Raw genomic sequence first — 18,880 nt, forward strand, 5'->3', positions numbered from 1 at the left:
AAATTTAGAATCTTTTGTTTCAAAAGTTTTACAAAATTTTAATGTCATCCCTTTCAAAGATACATGCCCAAAATAATCCTATTGAAACTGAATAAAATTTGATGTTGGATTGTTCATTTCCATGATCCTAAACGTAATAAACTTCTCAATCACGATGTAAACTATATGAGACCGTCGCACAGTGCGGCATCCTTATGGACGATGCGGACAGAAATTGGTAAAAGACACTTAACTATAAATAATGAAGTTAGTAGCACACATTTAACACACATTATATTTTCCTTTCACATATATATTTTTTTTATCAATTTAAATTAAAGTAATCCATGCAGAGTGTGCAACACTTTAAAAATCATGAGTTGAAAAACGCTGACTATGCGAGTATAAATAATAGAGCCAAGCATAAAGCGGAGTGACGCGACGTGCTGCACTACTGTCAGCACGAATCGCGCACTGGCGCCTACAAACCTAAGGGGATACTTCACGCATTGCGCAATGCTTGAAGTATCCCCTTAGGTTTGTAGGCGCCAATGCGCGTTGCGTGCTGGCCGGCCGCCCGCCGCGCGTCGGGCTGATAATTATTGCAATTGATAGACACAGCGATAAAGCAAAGAAGACACAGAGGACGTGAAGCGATCCTACTGGTTGAAACTGTTGGTTGTTATGGAATGAGGGGCAAAATAATAGCCTTAGCATACCTCATCTTTCAAAGACTTGTATAGCAAATTGGCGTGTATATTCGGCTTGTAACGCCAAGCTTGTGTTACAAGTGCTTCCGTATTTTCTCACTTAGGATCGTGTTCCAAGTTGTACTTCGAATAGTTTCTTACCTTAGGGAACGGGCTGATCATTAAAATTGATAGACAAAGCGATAGACAAAGAAAACATAGGGTGTGTGAAGCAATCCTATTGGTTCAACTGGTGGTTCTCACTGACTACGCGGAAAAGTGATGGGCTAACTGTACACTGGAAAACAAACACATTGGATCTAGGGTACAGACTCTTGAAAACATTGACAAGAAAAAATACTCTTGATTCAATCGGATTTTTGCTTGAATCAAAACGAAATTCGCATAAATTAAGAGGCTCGGTCCTTGATTTAAGCTAGATTCTAATTGTATCAAGAGTACTTTTTCTTGTCGATGTTTTTAAGAGTCTGGACTCCAGATCCAATGTGTTTTTATTTCCAGTGTAGGGTTTCTTGTTGATTGCCGTTTCTTAGTCTTACTTACCTCCTTTGTCCATCTTGAGCACCCGCTTTCACCACAATAGAATCGCCCCATTTACCCCCTGATGTTTATTTCCATCGTTGTGTATATAACACTTTCAATAATCTGCTGGGCCTCCCTTAAAGAAGGAGCTGATCGAGAAGTGACTGTAAATATGACCCTCTGTGTCGATTCTGAAAAAAAACTTCGTGTTCAACTCGGCAACACCGGAACCGGCGGGGTCTCGGCGCCTGGATTCGCGGCAAAAAGTCCATCTAATTCCAAAAGCCGTGACCCATGAGCCGTGACCGTGGTTCGGGTTCGGGACGAAATTAACATTTCAATCGATCAGCCCCGCTCGCATTACGCTCTTTTACGGGAACAGATAAGGCTCTCCGATTTCGTCTCCCTCTCACCCCCCCCCCCTAGCCCCTTCTTCTCGCCCTCATACGCCGGCTCTGCAAACCGGGATATTTTATTCATTTCTTTGCGGGTATCACTCGCCACACGCCCGCATTCCATACTAGAAATATTTCCACTTCAAAGTCCTCGCGGTTACCAAAAAAAAAAAAAGTCGAGGGGTCATCACGCGGAAGTGACACTGGACCTTCACCTCTGGTTTTAAGAGGGATTATCGCTATCACGTTGGGTCTGATTCTATTGGTTTTTATTTCTCTTGCTCGTCTAATGCATTTGAAATTTGTTTTTATACGTGATATATACCGCCCATAAAACAAATCAAAGAAAATGTCAGTTCTAACAATTTCAAGACTGAACCGAGTATAAAAGCTAGGAACCAAGTCATCAGCGAGATCATCACTAGAAAGAAAAAAAAAACCGGCTACACGCACCAAACATACCCAGGTCCATATCAGAACACGGTACACCGGAAAAAAACACATTGGATCTAGAGTTCAGACTCTTGAAAACACTGACAAGAAAAAATACTCTTGATTCAATCAGATTTTTGCTTAAATCAAAAGGAAATCCGCTCAAATTAAGAGGCTTGGTTCTTGATTTAAGCTTAAATCTGATTGAATCAAGAGTATTTTTTCTTGTCGATGTTTTTAAGAGTCTGAACTTTAGATCCAATGTGCTTTTTTTACAATGTATAGTTCGGTTCGCAACCGAATGTTCGGTCTGCTAAACCGAACTTGGGTCTTGCAAATACAGTTTTCAATATTCAGAACCGCTCGATCATTACCGTGTATTGTTGGGATATCCCCTGCGTTACGGCCTCAACTTTGAGAACTTTTTGAAGCTTTGGAGTTGATTTCAGAGAAAACAGTAACACCGTCATGTTTTTTGCGAAATTTCACGCAAGAAAGAGTACTTAAATCGTACATCCCCACACATGCAAAAACTCCATTCGAGGCAAACGGAGCTTCAGCTTGAAAATTGGCTGAAACCGCGATGAGAAGTAGTCGTCCCTGTGACGTAAAGGCGTATCTCAACTTCTACGTGAGACTTATTCTCCTTATAAGCCTATGCCTTCCGGGGCTCATGTGAGAATTGAGATACACCCTTACGTCAGAGGAGCAACGAAGTACACCTGCGGAACGGAAGGTTGAGTTTGGCCAATGAGATATTTCTCGACAACAGTTTTTGAGAGGGAGGCTTTTGAAGCTTTTCGCCGAAAGAGTTAATTATCTACTTATCCACTCCTCCTCGGTGAAAAAAGGACAAGCGGGAGTGTTGAAAAAACCACGCCGCAGTTCGTGCGACTACGTTGCCGAAAAGTGAAAATTCCGGAAAATTCCGCGGCGAAGGAGCGAGACTTTTCGCGCGGCCCCACCGGACTGGCAGCGGTTCCGGCGGTGGAAGATTCAAATCACTTCGCACCCCTTTCACGCCGCCGTGCGGCCTGGGGGAGCCCGCTCTGAGCTGGTAATTAGAAAAACTTCCAAGCCGGGCGGAACCTTATTATAAAAGGCAATTTGTTCTTCCACCGGGATGCATGGCCGTTATGTCTTTTATCCGTCTTGGATCTCCAAAAGCGAGACTACGAGTTAGTTATTGTTCAGATGTGTACATAAATGGGCCACTTGCACAATTGTTTTATTGCTTGTATCGAAAGAGCTAAGGATCTTGATGTCACAGGAATTTTCCCGGAGTTTCTTGACCGCCTGAAACCCCCAAAAAATCGACTGAAAATCGACCCAAAATTCGGATTTTTAAAAGTGCCACTTTTACGCGGGGACGGATCTGGTACACTCGCGACGTCACAGTACATGACAAACCTGACCTCTTCATCAAGCGGCAGCCGATTTCATACGGAGAAATTTATTATAAACGATGGAAAGACCAGGTTTTTCATGCACTGTGACGTCACGAGTATACTGGATCCGTCTCCGCGAAAAAACGCCCGTTTTGAATGGGTCGGTTCCTAAAACAGCTTTTTTTGGTTTGGGCGTTGATTTCAAAATGTTTTAAAAAAAGCCAACATTATTTTCGTAAAATGTACCATTAGGATCTTTTATCATTTCGCAAATATCCGCACCTTGCAACAGGCCCACTGCACTGGTCACAGATGCGAGTCTTTATTTGTTGAAGCTTATAAATTAGCACCGATTACTAAGATCTATCTACATCCAAACGTCTAGTTTCTACGTCAAACATTAACGAAGATATTGTTCTTCCAGCAATGTTACTTTGGAATTCAATTATAACTAGTGGGCTACGCCCCCTGATTGCTTCGCAGACCAATTCCCCGAGGCGATTCGCGCCACATGTGTTACTGCATTTAGTGTCACTCTTATGATATTATACGGTACAGAAAGATATGATACAACCTTTAAATCTTTTAGTGCACCGAAATTAATTAATATTTACTGATTCTTTGGTAAAAGGAAAGCATGCGTTCCTTGGACATGGGTGGATTTGGGACACCGTAAAAGCGGCAATGGTGCATTACTGAAATCTTTGCGAGGACGCGTGCATTGGGGAGTCTACATTTTAGCCTTGTTTGATGATCACCGGGATAATATTTTGTTAGATCGGCGACCGAAGCGTGTGCGTTGTGAATCCATCTGACAACGAGAGGTTTGTTCGGTCGCTTTAACTGCAGTTGCACGAAGTTCTTGATTTACAGATTGCAGGTCGGTAACAATCCAGACTGCCGATAACGCAAGAAACCCTCCGATTTCCCCATGGGAGGAGATACTATGTGGGCGCATTCCATCCGAATATCGGCAGCAGTGCAAACATCTTTATTTTCCTTATTATCTTGTTTGTTGCACTTTTTCGAAGCGAAAGGCACTGGCGTTCCTGTTGACTTAGTCTGGAGCTTCCCTCCGCATCCCTCCACACACATACACGCCCTCACACACACATAGACTCGCTACGTGCTCCTTCGATTTACGTTATTCTCGTCGATTTTTAATGTTCAGATTTTATACTGTGCGCTTCGGGCTCGAAAGTGCCGCTGCCACACAGAAAAGGAAAAAAATGCACTTTGAAAGCGCAGCGTCGATAAATAAAGAAAGCCTTCATCTTTGCTTAGCGGTGGCACTTTTTTGAGCCACCGATAGCTTCTTGTCAGTTCCCTTCGATATTGGCACGAGAGAAATAACGACCAAAAATTCCAACCAACCACTTAACACTATTTCGATAGCGTTGAGCGAAACAATTGTATATGCATTGATCCTTTTTAAAAAAAGAGTCTTGTCTATTTTTTGCTTTAACATTAGTCTTATGCAGACTGACTTTGGGGATACTCAATACAACAAGTCACGTTGTTGTTGTTGATTTATACATTTATTTATAGGTGTTCCAGCAAAATCCATGCCCGGTGAAAGATTAAAAGTGAAATAGCCTCTTGGAGGATTTTCAGCAGAGAGGCCATTTTTACCTGTATTACCTCTACTTTTTTGCAGATGTGAAGGTTGCCCGCTTATCACCCCAATTTTCAGCGCGCCTTCTTTTAACTTTGTGTGCTTCTCCATCTAACGTTTATGTTACCGGTTCCTCACCATTGCACGCAGATCCTTTTTTTAACCTTTCCTGCTGATCCGACGCGCTTTTCGGAAAATTCCCTGACTTTCCCGGGTCACGGTAAATTCCCTGCTAAATTTTTCGGATCATTGTAAATTCTTTGACACTCAGGTATCTCGGACCAATGGAATCTCCAGAAATTTTAAAACCGGCCCAGCCTCCTAATAGCATGAATTTAGGGTTGCCATCCTGACATTCCTGATATTTCCCTAAATTCCCGGACACATGTAGTAAAATTCTTTGACATTCAAGGAAATGCCAGATTGTCTAAGAAACTTCATTTGCATTAGTTTTCATGAAAAGTGTATTGTTAGAAACGTTCTAGAATGCAAACAAAGACGAATAAACCATTATTCTTTGACTATTTCGTAATTTTCTTAGGCATTTTCAGCTTTTCCCGAACTTTCAATAATAAACTGACGTTTCGCGGTTTTTGTCGACTGTGGCAACCCTGGACATGGTCTGCGACTGGGTTTGGCGCACGCTTTGAGCTATCTCAACTTTGATAATACAACGCATTCTTATACTCTGCCTCGGAATAGGGTGGAAAAATTCACCACTTACAGTGTTGCGAGGCAAAGCGGGGGCTGGGCCAACCTCATACTTGAAGCCCTGCCACTAGGCATAGAAGTAAGCATGAATCGACATCAAGGCTGTCAGATTGTGCGAAAAGATATGGATATTTAATATTGAGTTAAATGGAGAAAAGTGCTGAATTTTCAGCACAATCCGGCGACAATGATCGGCATCGTGCCGTGTTTTATTTGCTACGGAGCCTCAAGGCGGCTGAAAGTGGCGACTCGCGGCGCAGTCAAGTTCAATTTTCGGTCCCGCAGCTGCTAAGTTTGTGGAAACAATTAGAACCGCTGATCTTTTAATCCGACCAATGAAATAAACGGGTCCCCGCGGGATCAACCGCAGCCGACGCCATCTTCCGCCAGGTTGCCGGAATATGGATTGGACTCCTCAGCCGTGCTAAGGAAGAACGCCGTATGGACATTCGAGAGTTGCCAAATTTCCCTCGATAAAACGTGTATTTTTGCCGATATTTACGCATATTTTTCTTCTAAATTTTCGGATAATTTGGATTAAATTGCGTACAAAATAGTCTGGAAATTTTGGAGAAAAATATTCACAATTTTCCCAGTAAATTCGGTTTTTATCGGAGGAAACTTGGCAACGTCTGAAGGCGTCATACGCCGTTCTTCCTTAGCACGGCAGTCCTGTGGCTCGATTGTTGAATCGTTATCGAATGATGATCGATAAAAAGCATTGCCAAGATAGGGATTTATCGATCGGCATCATTCAATAACGATTCAATTAGGGTAAAAATGGAGCTGTTGCATACAGCAGAAATTTGAGATTAAGCAAACTATTTTTAAGTAAAATCGAGGCAATACTTTACCTTTGGACAACGTCCAAGTAAAAGAAAAAAAAAACACACACACACATACACACAAGGAGATCGTCATTGTAAGACGTGAACGCTTTTTAATTAAACAGTTAAATAATTAGATTTAAAATCTTGGCTCAGTTTCTATATTTTTACATTTTTTAAAATAAAAAATTAGCAATTTCGTTAAGCTATAATTTCTGAGTTTAATTTATCTTACTTCAGTACTTATCTTCGAAAGATTTTAATTGCTTGAACTCAAAATCCAACTCACGTTAATTAATAAAACAATTCCTCATTAAATAAATTTAAATCATCTAAATCATCAATCTTAATATAATTAATCAATTTTATTTTATTTTAAGCGTCGTGTACAGACGTCATTTCAATTCTTTTAAAGCGTAAAAATTGTACCGTACCCTGATTGGGATTGTGTTTGTGATTTGTTTAGAGAGAAATCAGCATTTGAGATTGATATTGCGATTGACACACTCAAATTTTTCCGAAGGGAAAAATAAATCGATGAGGTATCTTTCTTTTTCGGGAGAGAATTTAAAAACCGAGACCCAATTACGACTCTACTATCTTCGGATGAGTCGCTCACGTTACCTTTGAAGCACCTCGTGCGAAGACGAACAGAATCGAAAAGATATGGAAATAGAACAATGGAAACGACGCGCATTGATGACGGCGCAGAGATACAACTATTCGTGCTTGATGGATGTCCGTGTTGCGTCTGCAAAATTGAAGGCGCGCTGACGCGAGGCGTCTCGTCGTTCCGATCTTCAATGCTGCTAGTGAGGTGAGATTCAGAGGTGAGGGTAAGAAACCAGGCCCGAATACGTCTCTCCTATCTTCGGCTGTGTCAACACTCAACATTTAAATTGAGAAAATATGCCACCTTCTGACGTCATCTGGCGGCTTTTCCCATGCAAACCAGTGGCGAGGCATGAATGACCGACTATGGATATTCCTCCATTTGAAGCTACGGTAAAGAAACTATTATTAAGGTGTTTGTTGCGAACTATCTGTTTATCGATCCTTTCCGTAGGTTTGAATGACAGATCAATCGAGATATCACAAAGAACGCCACGCCACTGAATTTAAAACATATGTATTTTGGCATATTAGGATAATTTGTCGTGTTGGGCCTCTAGACGAGATATGAGTTAAAGCACGACGTCACACGTTTTCTCTTCGAAATATTACAAGGAAAAGTCTGCAAAATCAACTCCTGAACAAGATATAAGTGTATTTAATTAACAATGGTTGAATGTCAAAAACACAAATGACGTCATTCTATATGATCTAACTTCCCTTTTGATCCGTGTTACAAAGGCTTAATAATACCTCGTTGAGGAGTTGATGTCCGAACCTCCCGTTGCGTGAATAGTTTTCTACGTAAGACTTAGAAGAGAAGACATTGTGACGTTTTCCTCTACTTTCGGCCTTGTCTAATGGCCTACTGTTCAATTTAGAAGCCAAAGATGGCCTCATGCTCAGTTCTGTCGGTAGTTTCATTTTAAACGTGAAATTTACAAAATTTCAGACACCTGCAAAATTCTCCATTTGACCCGGCTTTGACATATAAGAGTTAATCCTTAAGCACCTTGTACACATACTCCGGGCACTGCTCCCGTATTAAAAAAGAACGCCGTATGAGCCTTTTGACGTTGCCAAGTTTCCTTCGATAAAAACGGAGATCACCGAGAAATCTATTGATATTTTTCCCCAAAATTTTCAGACAGTTTCATAAGCATGACTTTCCAAAAAAAAAAAAAAAAAAAAAAAAAAAAAAAAAAAAAAAAAAAAAAAAATACGCGTTATATTCGGAGAAATTTCACAACTCTCGAATGCTTATACGGCGTTTTTCCTTAGCACGGCAGACTGAGGGTCTCATCTCAAATCCAGGGGCGAGGCGTGAATGAGCGATTATCGGTATTTCCCCATTTGACGCTATGGTAAAGAATCGATCATTAAGGTGTTCGTTGCGAACACCCTGTCTATCGATCTTTATCCATAAGTTTAAATAGCAGATGAATCGATACATCGCGAAGCACGCCAAGCCACTGCTCTGATCCTTGGCAACGGTGGCCACGTGTCATCTTGCCGAATCCCACGAACGAAGCGCAACGACTTCGCCGATAAAAATGCACATTACTACGTCAGCGGCAGTTCAGACAATTACGAGACAAGGAAGGGGAAAAAGCGGACATCTCTAACGGCCTAATGGCCTCATCTCGGCGGTGGCCAATCCCGCTCAGAGGCTCGGACCACGATGCATCGGCCATTTGCCAAAACTTCGCCTACCGCTCCTCCTCCCCGTCCCCCGAAACCCCAAAGTTTCGTCCTTCTTCTGGGATAGCCTCCCAACAAACCCCCCCCCCCCCCCCCTCCTTCCGAACGGGCGTTCTGCGTTGATTTACCCATTCAGTTATGCGTCAGAACTACTCCGTGCCAAGTCAGAATAATAAACCGTCGCACAGTGGATCGAGTCAATGGGAGGACCGGAAATGAAATTTTTGAAAAAAACTACAAATTTTGATGTTTATTTCCTTACATTTTAAATTGCAAGGGGTCCTTATGAAAGAAAATTTGACGAGAAAACCATTGAAACCACTTTTAAAACCTCAAAAATTTGTATAAACGGAATTATTCACGTTTAAAGTTTCCGAATTTTTCCCGACCTCCTTCCTTTCGATTATTTCGATTATTCGATTATTCTTATCGGCCGATTATTTCACTATGTCCATTATTTCCACTATGTCGATTATTTCACTGTGTCGATTATTTCACTATGTCGATTATTTCACTATGTCGATTATTTCACTATATCGATTATTTCACTATGTCGATTATTTCACTATGTCGATTATTTCACTATGTCGATTATTTCACTATGTCGATTATTTCACTATGTCGATTATTTCACTATGTCGATTATTTCACTATGTCGATTATTTCACTAAGTCGATTATTTCACTATGTCGATTATTTCACTATGTCGATTATTTCACTATGCGATTATTTCACTAGTCGATTATTTCACTAGGTCGATTATTTCAATACGACGATTATTTCACTGTGTCGATTATTTCACTGTGTCGATTATTTCACGGTGTCGATTATTTCACTATGTCGATTATTTCACTATGTCGATTATTTCACTAGGTCGATTATTTCACTAGGTCGATTATTTCACTAGGTCGATTATTTCACTACGACGATTATTTCACTACGTCGATTATTTCACTATGTCGATTATTTCACTATGTCGATTATTTCACTATGTCGATTATTTCACTATGTCGATTATTTCACTATGTCGATTATTTCACTATGTCGATTATTTCACTGTGTCGATTATTTCACAATGTCGATTATTTCACTATGTCGATTATTTCACTATGACGATTATTTCACTATGTCGATTATTTCACTATGACGATTATTTTCCTTCCTTTCCTTTTGACTCGATCCACTGTGCGTCGGTCCTGGATGAAGAAATGTGAACCCGTTTCAAGGTTGAAAAATTGACTCAAACCATGCAAAAATTTGCAAGAATATAATTAGACAATTTCGATAAAAAAAAAGGATGCGGAACACTTTTTTTGGCGATTTGCCACAAACCATGATGCAAAACATATTGAAGAGGGTCCATTCGGCGCAACTGACCCAGTAGTGATGCAGGTTTCGTTATACCTAGTACTAATGTGTGTGTTTTTTTTTAAAACATTTGAAATCATCATAATTTCCTTCTTTGTTGTAGGTCTGCCTTGTAAGATTTTTTCGTGGCAAATGGAACTAAAAATGCCGGCTTATTGACGAGTCGATTTTCTCAGATAATCAAGCATCTTGTCTCAAAAAATCGAAGGTGTTTATAATCCTGGTCCCCTTGCACGTCACGTCTAGGTTGATATTTGCCATGATACGACAGTGCGACAGTTTTGTACATCCTCATCGCACGTGACGTTAAAGTTGGACGGCAATAGGCCGAACCGACCGTCTAACATGAAATTACTACTTTCTGAGTAAGGATTGTTCAGAGTTGCGAAGTTTCCTGTTTCTTTACTTATCATGAGTAAATTTTGCTTCTATTCGCAGTCTGCAGGGGTGCAGAAATTTTTTTGCTTTCAAATTTTTTAGGCAGCCTTCATCTAATATAATTAAGTGCCTTCACATTCCATTCACATTTTTTGAGTCGGCCTTCACATTGCTGCCCACATAAGATTGCGCGCTTCACCATTGTATTTAGTATAAAACACACCGTTCACGATTCTCTTAGCTATAAAATGCGCTTAGCAGTTTTCCTCTGGAAAAATAATGTATTACTGCTACTAACAAGTCGCTCTTCTAGCGCTTCTGTGCGCTCTGCAACACTCAACCGCCACTGATAGCGATCCTGCCAGAGCTCCTCCGGCAGATCGCATCTCCTCATTCCTGCCTTATTCCCTCAATCCACGATGCAATACAATGTATTATTGCTTTCATCCCTAAAAAATTTTGGTGCGCACTTAAAACATAAAAAATCTTCGTGTTAATTTCATTGAGAAGAGTTGGAAGTTTCCCTGGTGGGAAATGAACGCCTTCTGTGACGAACTTTCCGACTGAAGTTAAATGACCATCTCGCACGAGTTGAAGTTATCAAACGTGGCAAGCCCGCCTCGTGTCAGCAAAAGACTCCAATTTCGTTTTCATCCCCCAACCCGACCCGGACAACCAGAAGTAATAGGTTTTTAAAAGAGAAAAGAGGCCGACGTCAAAATCGAAAAATTCCTCGCCACAAAACGATACGGAAACACTCCGACTTGATAATTCGACCCGCCGCCTCGCAGAGCGCTCGCGTCAAGAAACGATACTCGTAGGGTCGAACTCGTCGAGATGCAGCCAGCAAAAGGAGGGGGAGGGGGTAGGGAGACGAAAAACAATACAAAATAAATACGCGAGGGGGAGATAGGGGGAAAGAAAAACCCAAAATAAATAAATACTAATGTGTCGGCGCGGGCGGCACCTCCCCCCCCCCCCCCCCGCGTTGACTCGGCTCTCAGTTCGTTGTTTCCTCCACGAAAGAACGTAAGTGAATTTCAATGTTGCCAAATCTCCCCTCGTAAATTGCATTTTTCCCGGAAGAATCTTGGGCATTCGTAATTGAAAATTTCACTGAGTTTTCTCCTGATCTCAGGCGAAAATCAGACAATTTTTTTAAAAAAAAATTCACAGGTATACTTTAGTAAAAAAATTGAATTGTTGGGGCCAATTTTGCAACCTGGTAACGGAGTTGCGTTCCTTCGTCTGGGGGCTGACGCGTTCTCGAGCCCGTCGAAGTGGAAGAGGGGAGGGGCGCGCCGGCGAAAAAAAGCGTGAAAATAAAATAGGGATCTTGAAGGAATCCCACTTAGAAAGCTAATTTTCTATTTTAGCAATTTTCCTCCCCCGAGCCACCGGGGAGCGGGGGAAATGACTCGGGCTAACAGTGTAGATATTTAATAAAAGTAGCATCGCATCGGAATTCGATTTCGTCTTCCCGGCCGGGGGGGGGGGCGTGGGGAGGGGCGCCTTACGGTCGGTGCAGTTCATCCGACACTGATGCTCGCCACCCCCGCACCCGCGTCTGGTGACTGTTGCGAATCGGCGAGATTATGCGCGGCAAGTTGAGCCCCCCGTAAGTGGTTGAGCTTCCGTGTGAAAGTGCCTCGATTTTTTAGATCGTTCGCGCTCGGTTGAACGCGCGGTTTAAACTTATTGACTTATGCTACGTTACGACCGCCCGATCTCGGGTAAACTGCCGCGCTAAGTACAAACACCGTATGAGCCTCGAGGCAGGCGTTGTCAAATTTCATTTGACGAAGCTCGAACTCCCAGGAAAATTTGAGAATATTCCTCGTCCAACTTTTCAGAGGATTTAGTTCGTAATTTGATCCGAAAAGTCTGAAAATTTCAAGGAGAAATGCTCGTCCTTCAAAAATAAATATTTCCTGATAGAGAATTTGTCATCATCCACCGATAGAATCGCTTTAATTTCAGTGTGCAGTCTTCGTCTATCGTTTTGTCTATCAATTTCAATAATCAGCCCGCTGTTGTTTTTATTTAATAGCGAGAGGATTAAACTGCACGGGTCCAGAGAAATAAAGACTGGTGGGAGGACATCAGAGGCATTCTGCGGCTAATTTCACGATACATCGCAGCTCGACCTAATCGCTAAATCCCCCCGCGCAACAGGAACTGAAACTGCCGATGACTGATGGGTCCCCGACTCCCTGTCTCCGAGCATCCCCTGCTTGTCCCCCTACTGTCCTCTACTTAACAGCTCATCCATCATTTTAACGAGCCGATATCCGATTATGCATGGCCGTGCGCTGCCCTGCTCAGGAAGAACGCCGTATGAACCTTTCGGCGTTGTCAAATTTCCTTTGACAAAACACGAAGTTCCATTTAAACTTATGTATATCTTCCTTCCAATTTTTAAGTTAGTTTTTCTCGCAATTCCACCGAAAAACCCGGAACATTTCAAGGGATAACATTCATGATTTTCCTCAAAAATTAACATTTTATCGAAGGAAGTTTGACAACTCTCGAGTGTTCATACGGCGTTCTTCCTCAGTACGGTAGTGTGGATCAGCATTGTGCTACGGCCCGACCCCTCTCACTTATGTGCTTGAAGTTGGGAACATCGGGTTAAGCGCTCACTAAAACTGAAAATTCCGATGCGTTTCTATAGCGAAGCCTGCTCTCAAACGTGTTGATTCGTTTATCATGAAACGAATTAGCAACAATGAGAACACTTACAATCGGTGATTAAGTACCCCTGCATAGAGAAAATGTGAACAACGGGTTCAATTGGACCGCGTGAAGCAGAAAGGAAACAAGCCACATCAGCTATTGCCAAATTTTATTGGGCGATTTAATTTCTTGGGTGAAAATGGTTGTGCGGATTTTTGTGAAAATGTCGGTGAATTTTCTACACAGTACGGGAAAAGTTCCTGAAAATTATCAAAGGATTATTCACAAACGTTCTCTAAGTTTGGCAATAGCTGATGCGGCTTGGTTCCTTCCTGCTGAACGTGGTCCAATATTAAGAGGAGAATGTGGGCAATGGAATCCATCAGTGGCATGGCGTGAATTGGGATGTATCGATTGTTAGGCCATTTAAACTTATATGGTAAAGAATCGATTATAAAGGCGTTCGCTGCGAACACCCTGTTTATCGATCCTTTCCCATAGGTTTAAATGGCATAACAATCGATATATCGCAATTCACGCCACGCCACTGGAATCCATGCGAAAACCCTGACTAACCAAAAAACTCTAGTAACGAATGAATTGTTGCCAATCTCTGACGTTCATTAGCTCCTGCGCACTTGTTAAACAGTTCATCATCGCGGTCTGGGCTGAAAAGACCTTTTCGAACGTCACGCACAAAATCAAAGTGGACAGCTGAAAAAACGCATATATCTTATGCAGATTGTAAAGCTAGAAGCATGTTTCAGACTTTCCTGAAGCGCTTATCGTGACTTTTCAGTCATTTTCTATGGGGAACGACTCTTCTTTTTGCTCAAGCTGAAGTTTAAGACAGGCCATTGAGAGACAACGCGACTTGGTATACAGAGGCGGATCCAGAAATTTGGCAACACCAGATTTCCTCCATTTAAAACTATGCTAAATAATCGATTCTTGAGAAAGCACCTGGCCCCTCCAAGAATCGATACATTTCCATAGGTTTAAATGGAGAAAATACAATGTTGCCAATTTGCTGGATCAGTTCATGACTTGGTAGATAACCCACCTATATCAGCGGATCCTGCCCATGTGCCTTGCTGCGCCTGCCTCGCCAAACGTGTGATCGCCTCAACGTACACTCGAGAAGCTGCTGCAGCACCTGAAACAAGAAATGAATAAACTTAAATAAATGATCATTACTCAAATAGATACAGGTTTATTTGTTATCAATATTGATATTTGGAAGATTTGATCCTTTGAGGTAGAATGCGTCAAAATATTGTGCATTGAGAACCCATTGGAGAAAGACCCAGGTAAATGCATGGACCTTATTTTCTTTTACCTTCATTTCAAAAATGCCTTATCCCGAGCTTTTGATTCCTATCAGTTTAACGCACGGAACTAACGATTTGCGTCAGAGATACAAAATAGGTGGGTGAAGTGGCGTTATTTAACAGCGAAGTGACATCATTGATTTAATTTCCTGGGGATCATGTATAATCAGATATCTATTATCTACTAGCATTCTATTTTTTATGTGTGTAGGTAGCGACTATTATTTGGCAAAGGTTCCTGCTGATTAAAATCAGTTGAATTTTTGTTCCATTAGCGAGATCAAAATGAAAGTTATGCTATTGACTTGGCATTGTACAGACAAACAGCTATTTTCCCCGGATAATTAGGTTCAAGCATTGTACATAAACAGTTCGGACAAGACTAATTTATAATAAAAATGAAACTGACACGATCTTTTAAACGTTAGCAATTTCCTGAATTCAATCCGATCAACCTGAATATTAACCGGCAGGTTCTTCTCTCTGTTTTAATGGCCACCAATTGCCAGGAACACAGAGTCAGTTGCAGCGGTATTTCCCGCGAGACTCAGGCTCCCTTCCGCAAGTGATAAGGAGCGGCGGTTAAGACCTATTGAGCCACCTTTTAATATCATTATCTCGCAGCGTTTCCGAATAAATCAACTGTGCTTCTGCTAGCAGAGTTGCGAAATTGGGATATCTACAACCAGGCGGCTTACTTGCAAAGCTAAACAGCTCCCAACTCGTAGAAATAAAATTAACACGTCTGATATGCGGTTTAAAGATGATTTTTGAAACGTTGATCATCTGAATTTTTGATGGGTAGGAATCTTAGCTATTGTCGATAAATCACAAGCGTTTTCTACACAGATAGAAAAATAATATCATTAGATACTAGATTCTTCATACACATGATCCCGAAGAAATCAAATAGCCACCGTGCGCGATTTCTGTTGGTGTTGATCAAGCCAGTGCTTTACAAAATATCGATTGATCTGTCATTTTAACCTATGGAAAAGGTCAATATACAGGGTGTTTGCAGCAAATACGTTAATTATCGACGCTTTACCATTGCTTCAAATAGGAAAATATCGATGATCGATCCTTCACGCCTTGCCACTGGATCAAGCGTATGTTTACGTATACCAGCTGCGCGATAAGCACTGTCAGAGATCCTGTGGGGAATACTAGAATTTCTCGGGATTATAAACTATCATGAATTCTTTTACCTTCGGTGAGTGGACAAGAATACATCGACTTATTCGATCTTTAAGCCCGCAGTTACCAGTAAAAGAGTTAAACTGAATGAAGGTGGTAAAATACTCTCAGCGGCTCAAGTTACCAAAGACTCGGAGGGATACAGATTATCTATTACTTTGACGCTCATCTGGAAAGAAGCACGCCCAGAAAGCATGAACAGCTGCTATCAAACGTCGTTAAGAGAAACGCCTTCAATTTTTTGATATGCAACACGCACATTCATAGAGTGCGAATAGGTGTATTCGAACGCCTGTTACGAGAATGAATCCAATGCGTTGTGGAGATATTCTTCCGTCAGAATCAACATGCTTTATGAATACGTAACATCGTGACAGAATAACAACTTGTGGACTTGGTAACTGAGTGGACAAGAATACGTCGACTTATTCGATTTTTAAGCCTGCAGTAACCAGTAAAAGAGTTAAACTGAATGAAGGTGGTAAAATACTCTCAGCGGCTCATGAAAAATATTTTTCCATTCCTTAAAAAAATAAAAGCTCTCAGACGGTACTGGCAACAGCTAAGGCAAAGACGTCTGGAGCTAAAATTTATTCTAGGTGAGTGCTATGCTCCTCCGAAGAGTTCCTTCTCGTGCATGTGAGGAAGAAAAAAGCCGTTTAGAATGGAAATGCGTTTAATCTCACGCTCATGAGACACTATTTTATCGCAATTTATGGGAGATTTTTGAATAGTAGATGGGCTCTGCAGAAAAACATTACTCGTTCAGGTAGACACGCTCCGCCTGTCAATTTAGCCACGCTACGCCGCTATAAGGATGTTAAATACCATCAGACTACAAATTTTTAGGTCGTTTCCTGTGTAGTTTTCAAAGAGTGTATAATAAGTTGAAGGATTGAGTGCTAAATTTACAGCACCAAGCTTGCTGTAATTATAATTTTAGAATAATTTACAGTTGACCCACAAGTTATCGTCATTGAACACTTCATTATTTGCAGAATAAATTGTGCAACGAGGAACCATAATCTCTGGCTCTTTCATAAAAGCAACTGTCTGCAGAGGGAAACCGATGATACATGTGTTGTTTCTAAAATGGGCCAGAAATAGTGGTTCCTTGTCGCAAAATGTGGTCCAGTTGCATCGAAGTAGCGAGTTTTTGCGAAAAACAGCGGAAAATATTGTCCGGAGCGTTGGTAACACAATTTATGACGCACAAAGTAACCAGGGAATGGTTGTAATCTTGGGATTTTAGAAAAATAATTTTTACTAATTTTTTTAATTTACACAAGGGCGTAACTACACTCTGCAATGAGCCCTGCTTTCCATACAATACAATGCATTTCCGGGCTCATTTCAATGTGTAAATACGCCCTTGTGTCAGCCACGTGACGAATTGTTCATCGACTCCTCCATCAAAATTACTGATAATTTCCATAATTTGGTTGAAGTAAAATGATTTGCAAGGTGACTTTTAGAGAATTTGACGTTAAGGGGGACTTCGATATGTATTCGATGATTTTAGTGTACACAGCTGTGTTACAGTGTGTGATGATATTTTGCAATGCGCTATCGCGCATCACGAAATAGGAGGGTAAAATAAAGAGTAAATTCTAAAGCTTGGTATGATGCTCATGCTGCTCCAGAATTTGTATTCTCCTAGAAAAAAAAGCCGTATGAACATTCCGACGTTTCTAAATTTCCTCTGATAAAGTACCTACACTGCGCCATTTTTTTTTTAAAGAAAATTGACGCATGTTTTTCTGCCAAATTCAGGTGCCTCAAAATTGAATCAGTGAGAACGAAAACACACCAACTCGAAAAAATGAAAAGAATCAAGACACACATAAAACTGCATCGTAGTTGAAGAAGTTAGTCTAAGAAAAATATTTTTGGTGCCTAAAAGCAAATACTTAAGGACACTTTAAATGTCCAAGTTGGAACAGATACGGTAACTTCAATGACCTTTATGAAAATTGTCTGTCCTTAGTGAAAAGTGAGGATTTTCGAGTTACCGAGTTGGTGTGTTTTCGTTCTCACCGATTCAATTTCAAAGAGATGCTCGCATGAATTTTGTCATTAATGAATACTATCCCTACAGGAAAATTTGGCAAGACTTTAATGCTCACTTGACTTTTTTCTTAAAGTGGCAGTGCCTCACTCGGCACTGCCACTCAACCCAAATCAACGAATATTAATCGTGATAGGACCAGTTCTTGGAATACACGAATCGCGGTATTGAGATGAGACACTTTAATGTCTCGTTGATTTCTCTTGTCTCAAAGTTGAAATCACACAGCAATACTTTTCAAGATCCGAATACCTTTTCCCAGTTCGAGGGAGAAGAATATCAACGTAAGTTCAATTTATACGAGACAAAAACCTCTAAAGTTCAGTGACTTGATACGTTCACATTGTCTCCGACCACTTTTGACGAACAACCATCCCTTTACTTTTCCCGGAAAACTGCGTGCAAAACTTCCGGGCGCTGACGATTCTAAGGGACAAATGAGAACTTAGCAATTTTTCAGCCAAAAATACAAAGTGCTCAATGCTCATATTGTCATATTGCGGCTATCAAATATCATTTTACGGATAGATGATGCGCGGCGTGCTTTGCGATATATAAATTTATCTGACATTTAACCAATGGAAAAGGGTCAATATACAGGTCGTGCGCAACGAAGACTTTAATGATAGATTCTTTACCATAGTTTCAAAAGGGAGATATCGATAATCGATCATTCACTCCTCGCCGCTGGTAGTATGGCTCAGAGGTAGAAAGCTACGCTCTAAGTCATTCCAAACCTTGCCGTTCACAAAGTGACACCACTTGTTTTTCTCTTTTTCTCTGGAGACATAATATCATGAGGATGGATGAGCAAGTTTCTTCTCTTTTTGTTCAGAACTTTCGTCTTGATGGAAATTCTGAGAATCTGTTGGATGGGGCCTTTCACCAACAGTAAGACCACTTGTCCAAATGATGAAAAAGTTACCAAAGACTCGGAGGGATAGAGATTTTCTATCCCTTTGACGCTCAT

The 18,880-nt window shown here is 41.1% G+C and overlaps 1 protein-coding gene across 5 annotated transcripts in view; it reads right to left on the reverse strand.

Annotated features, from left to right (window-relative positions):
- IRSp53 (Insulin receptor substrate 53 kDa) overlaps window positions 1–18,880 on the reverse strand; it is a 566,313-nt gene that overhangs the window by 109,462 nt on the left and 437,971 nt on the right. For all 5 annotated transcript variants that reach the window (XM_072296691.1, XM_072296692.1, XM_072296693.1 and 2 more), the window contains one exon: window positions 14,378–14,470. In XM_072296691.1, the coding sequence (XP_072152792.1) occupies window positions 14,378–14,470 (93 nt within the window). The remainder of the gene's footprint in view (window positions 1–14,377; window positions 14,471–18,880) is intronic.

This window comes from Bemisia tabaci, chromosome 2 (assembly GCF_918797505.1).
Source record: "Bemisia tabaci chromosome 2, PGI_BMITA_v3".
Classification (NCBI taxonomy): Eukaryota; Metazoa; Arthropoda; class Insecta; order Hemiptera; family Aleyrodidae; genus Bemisia; species Bemisia tabaci.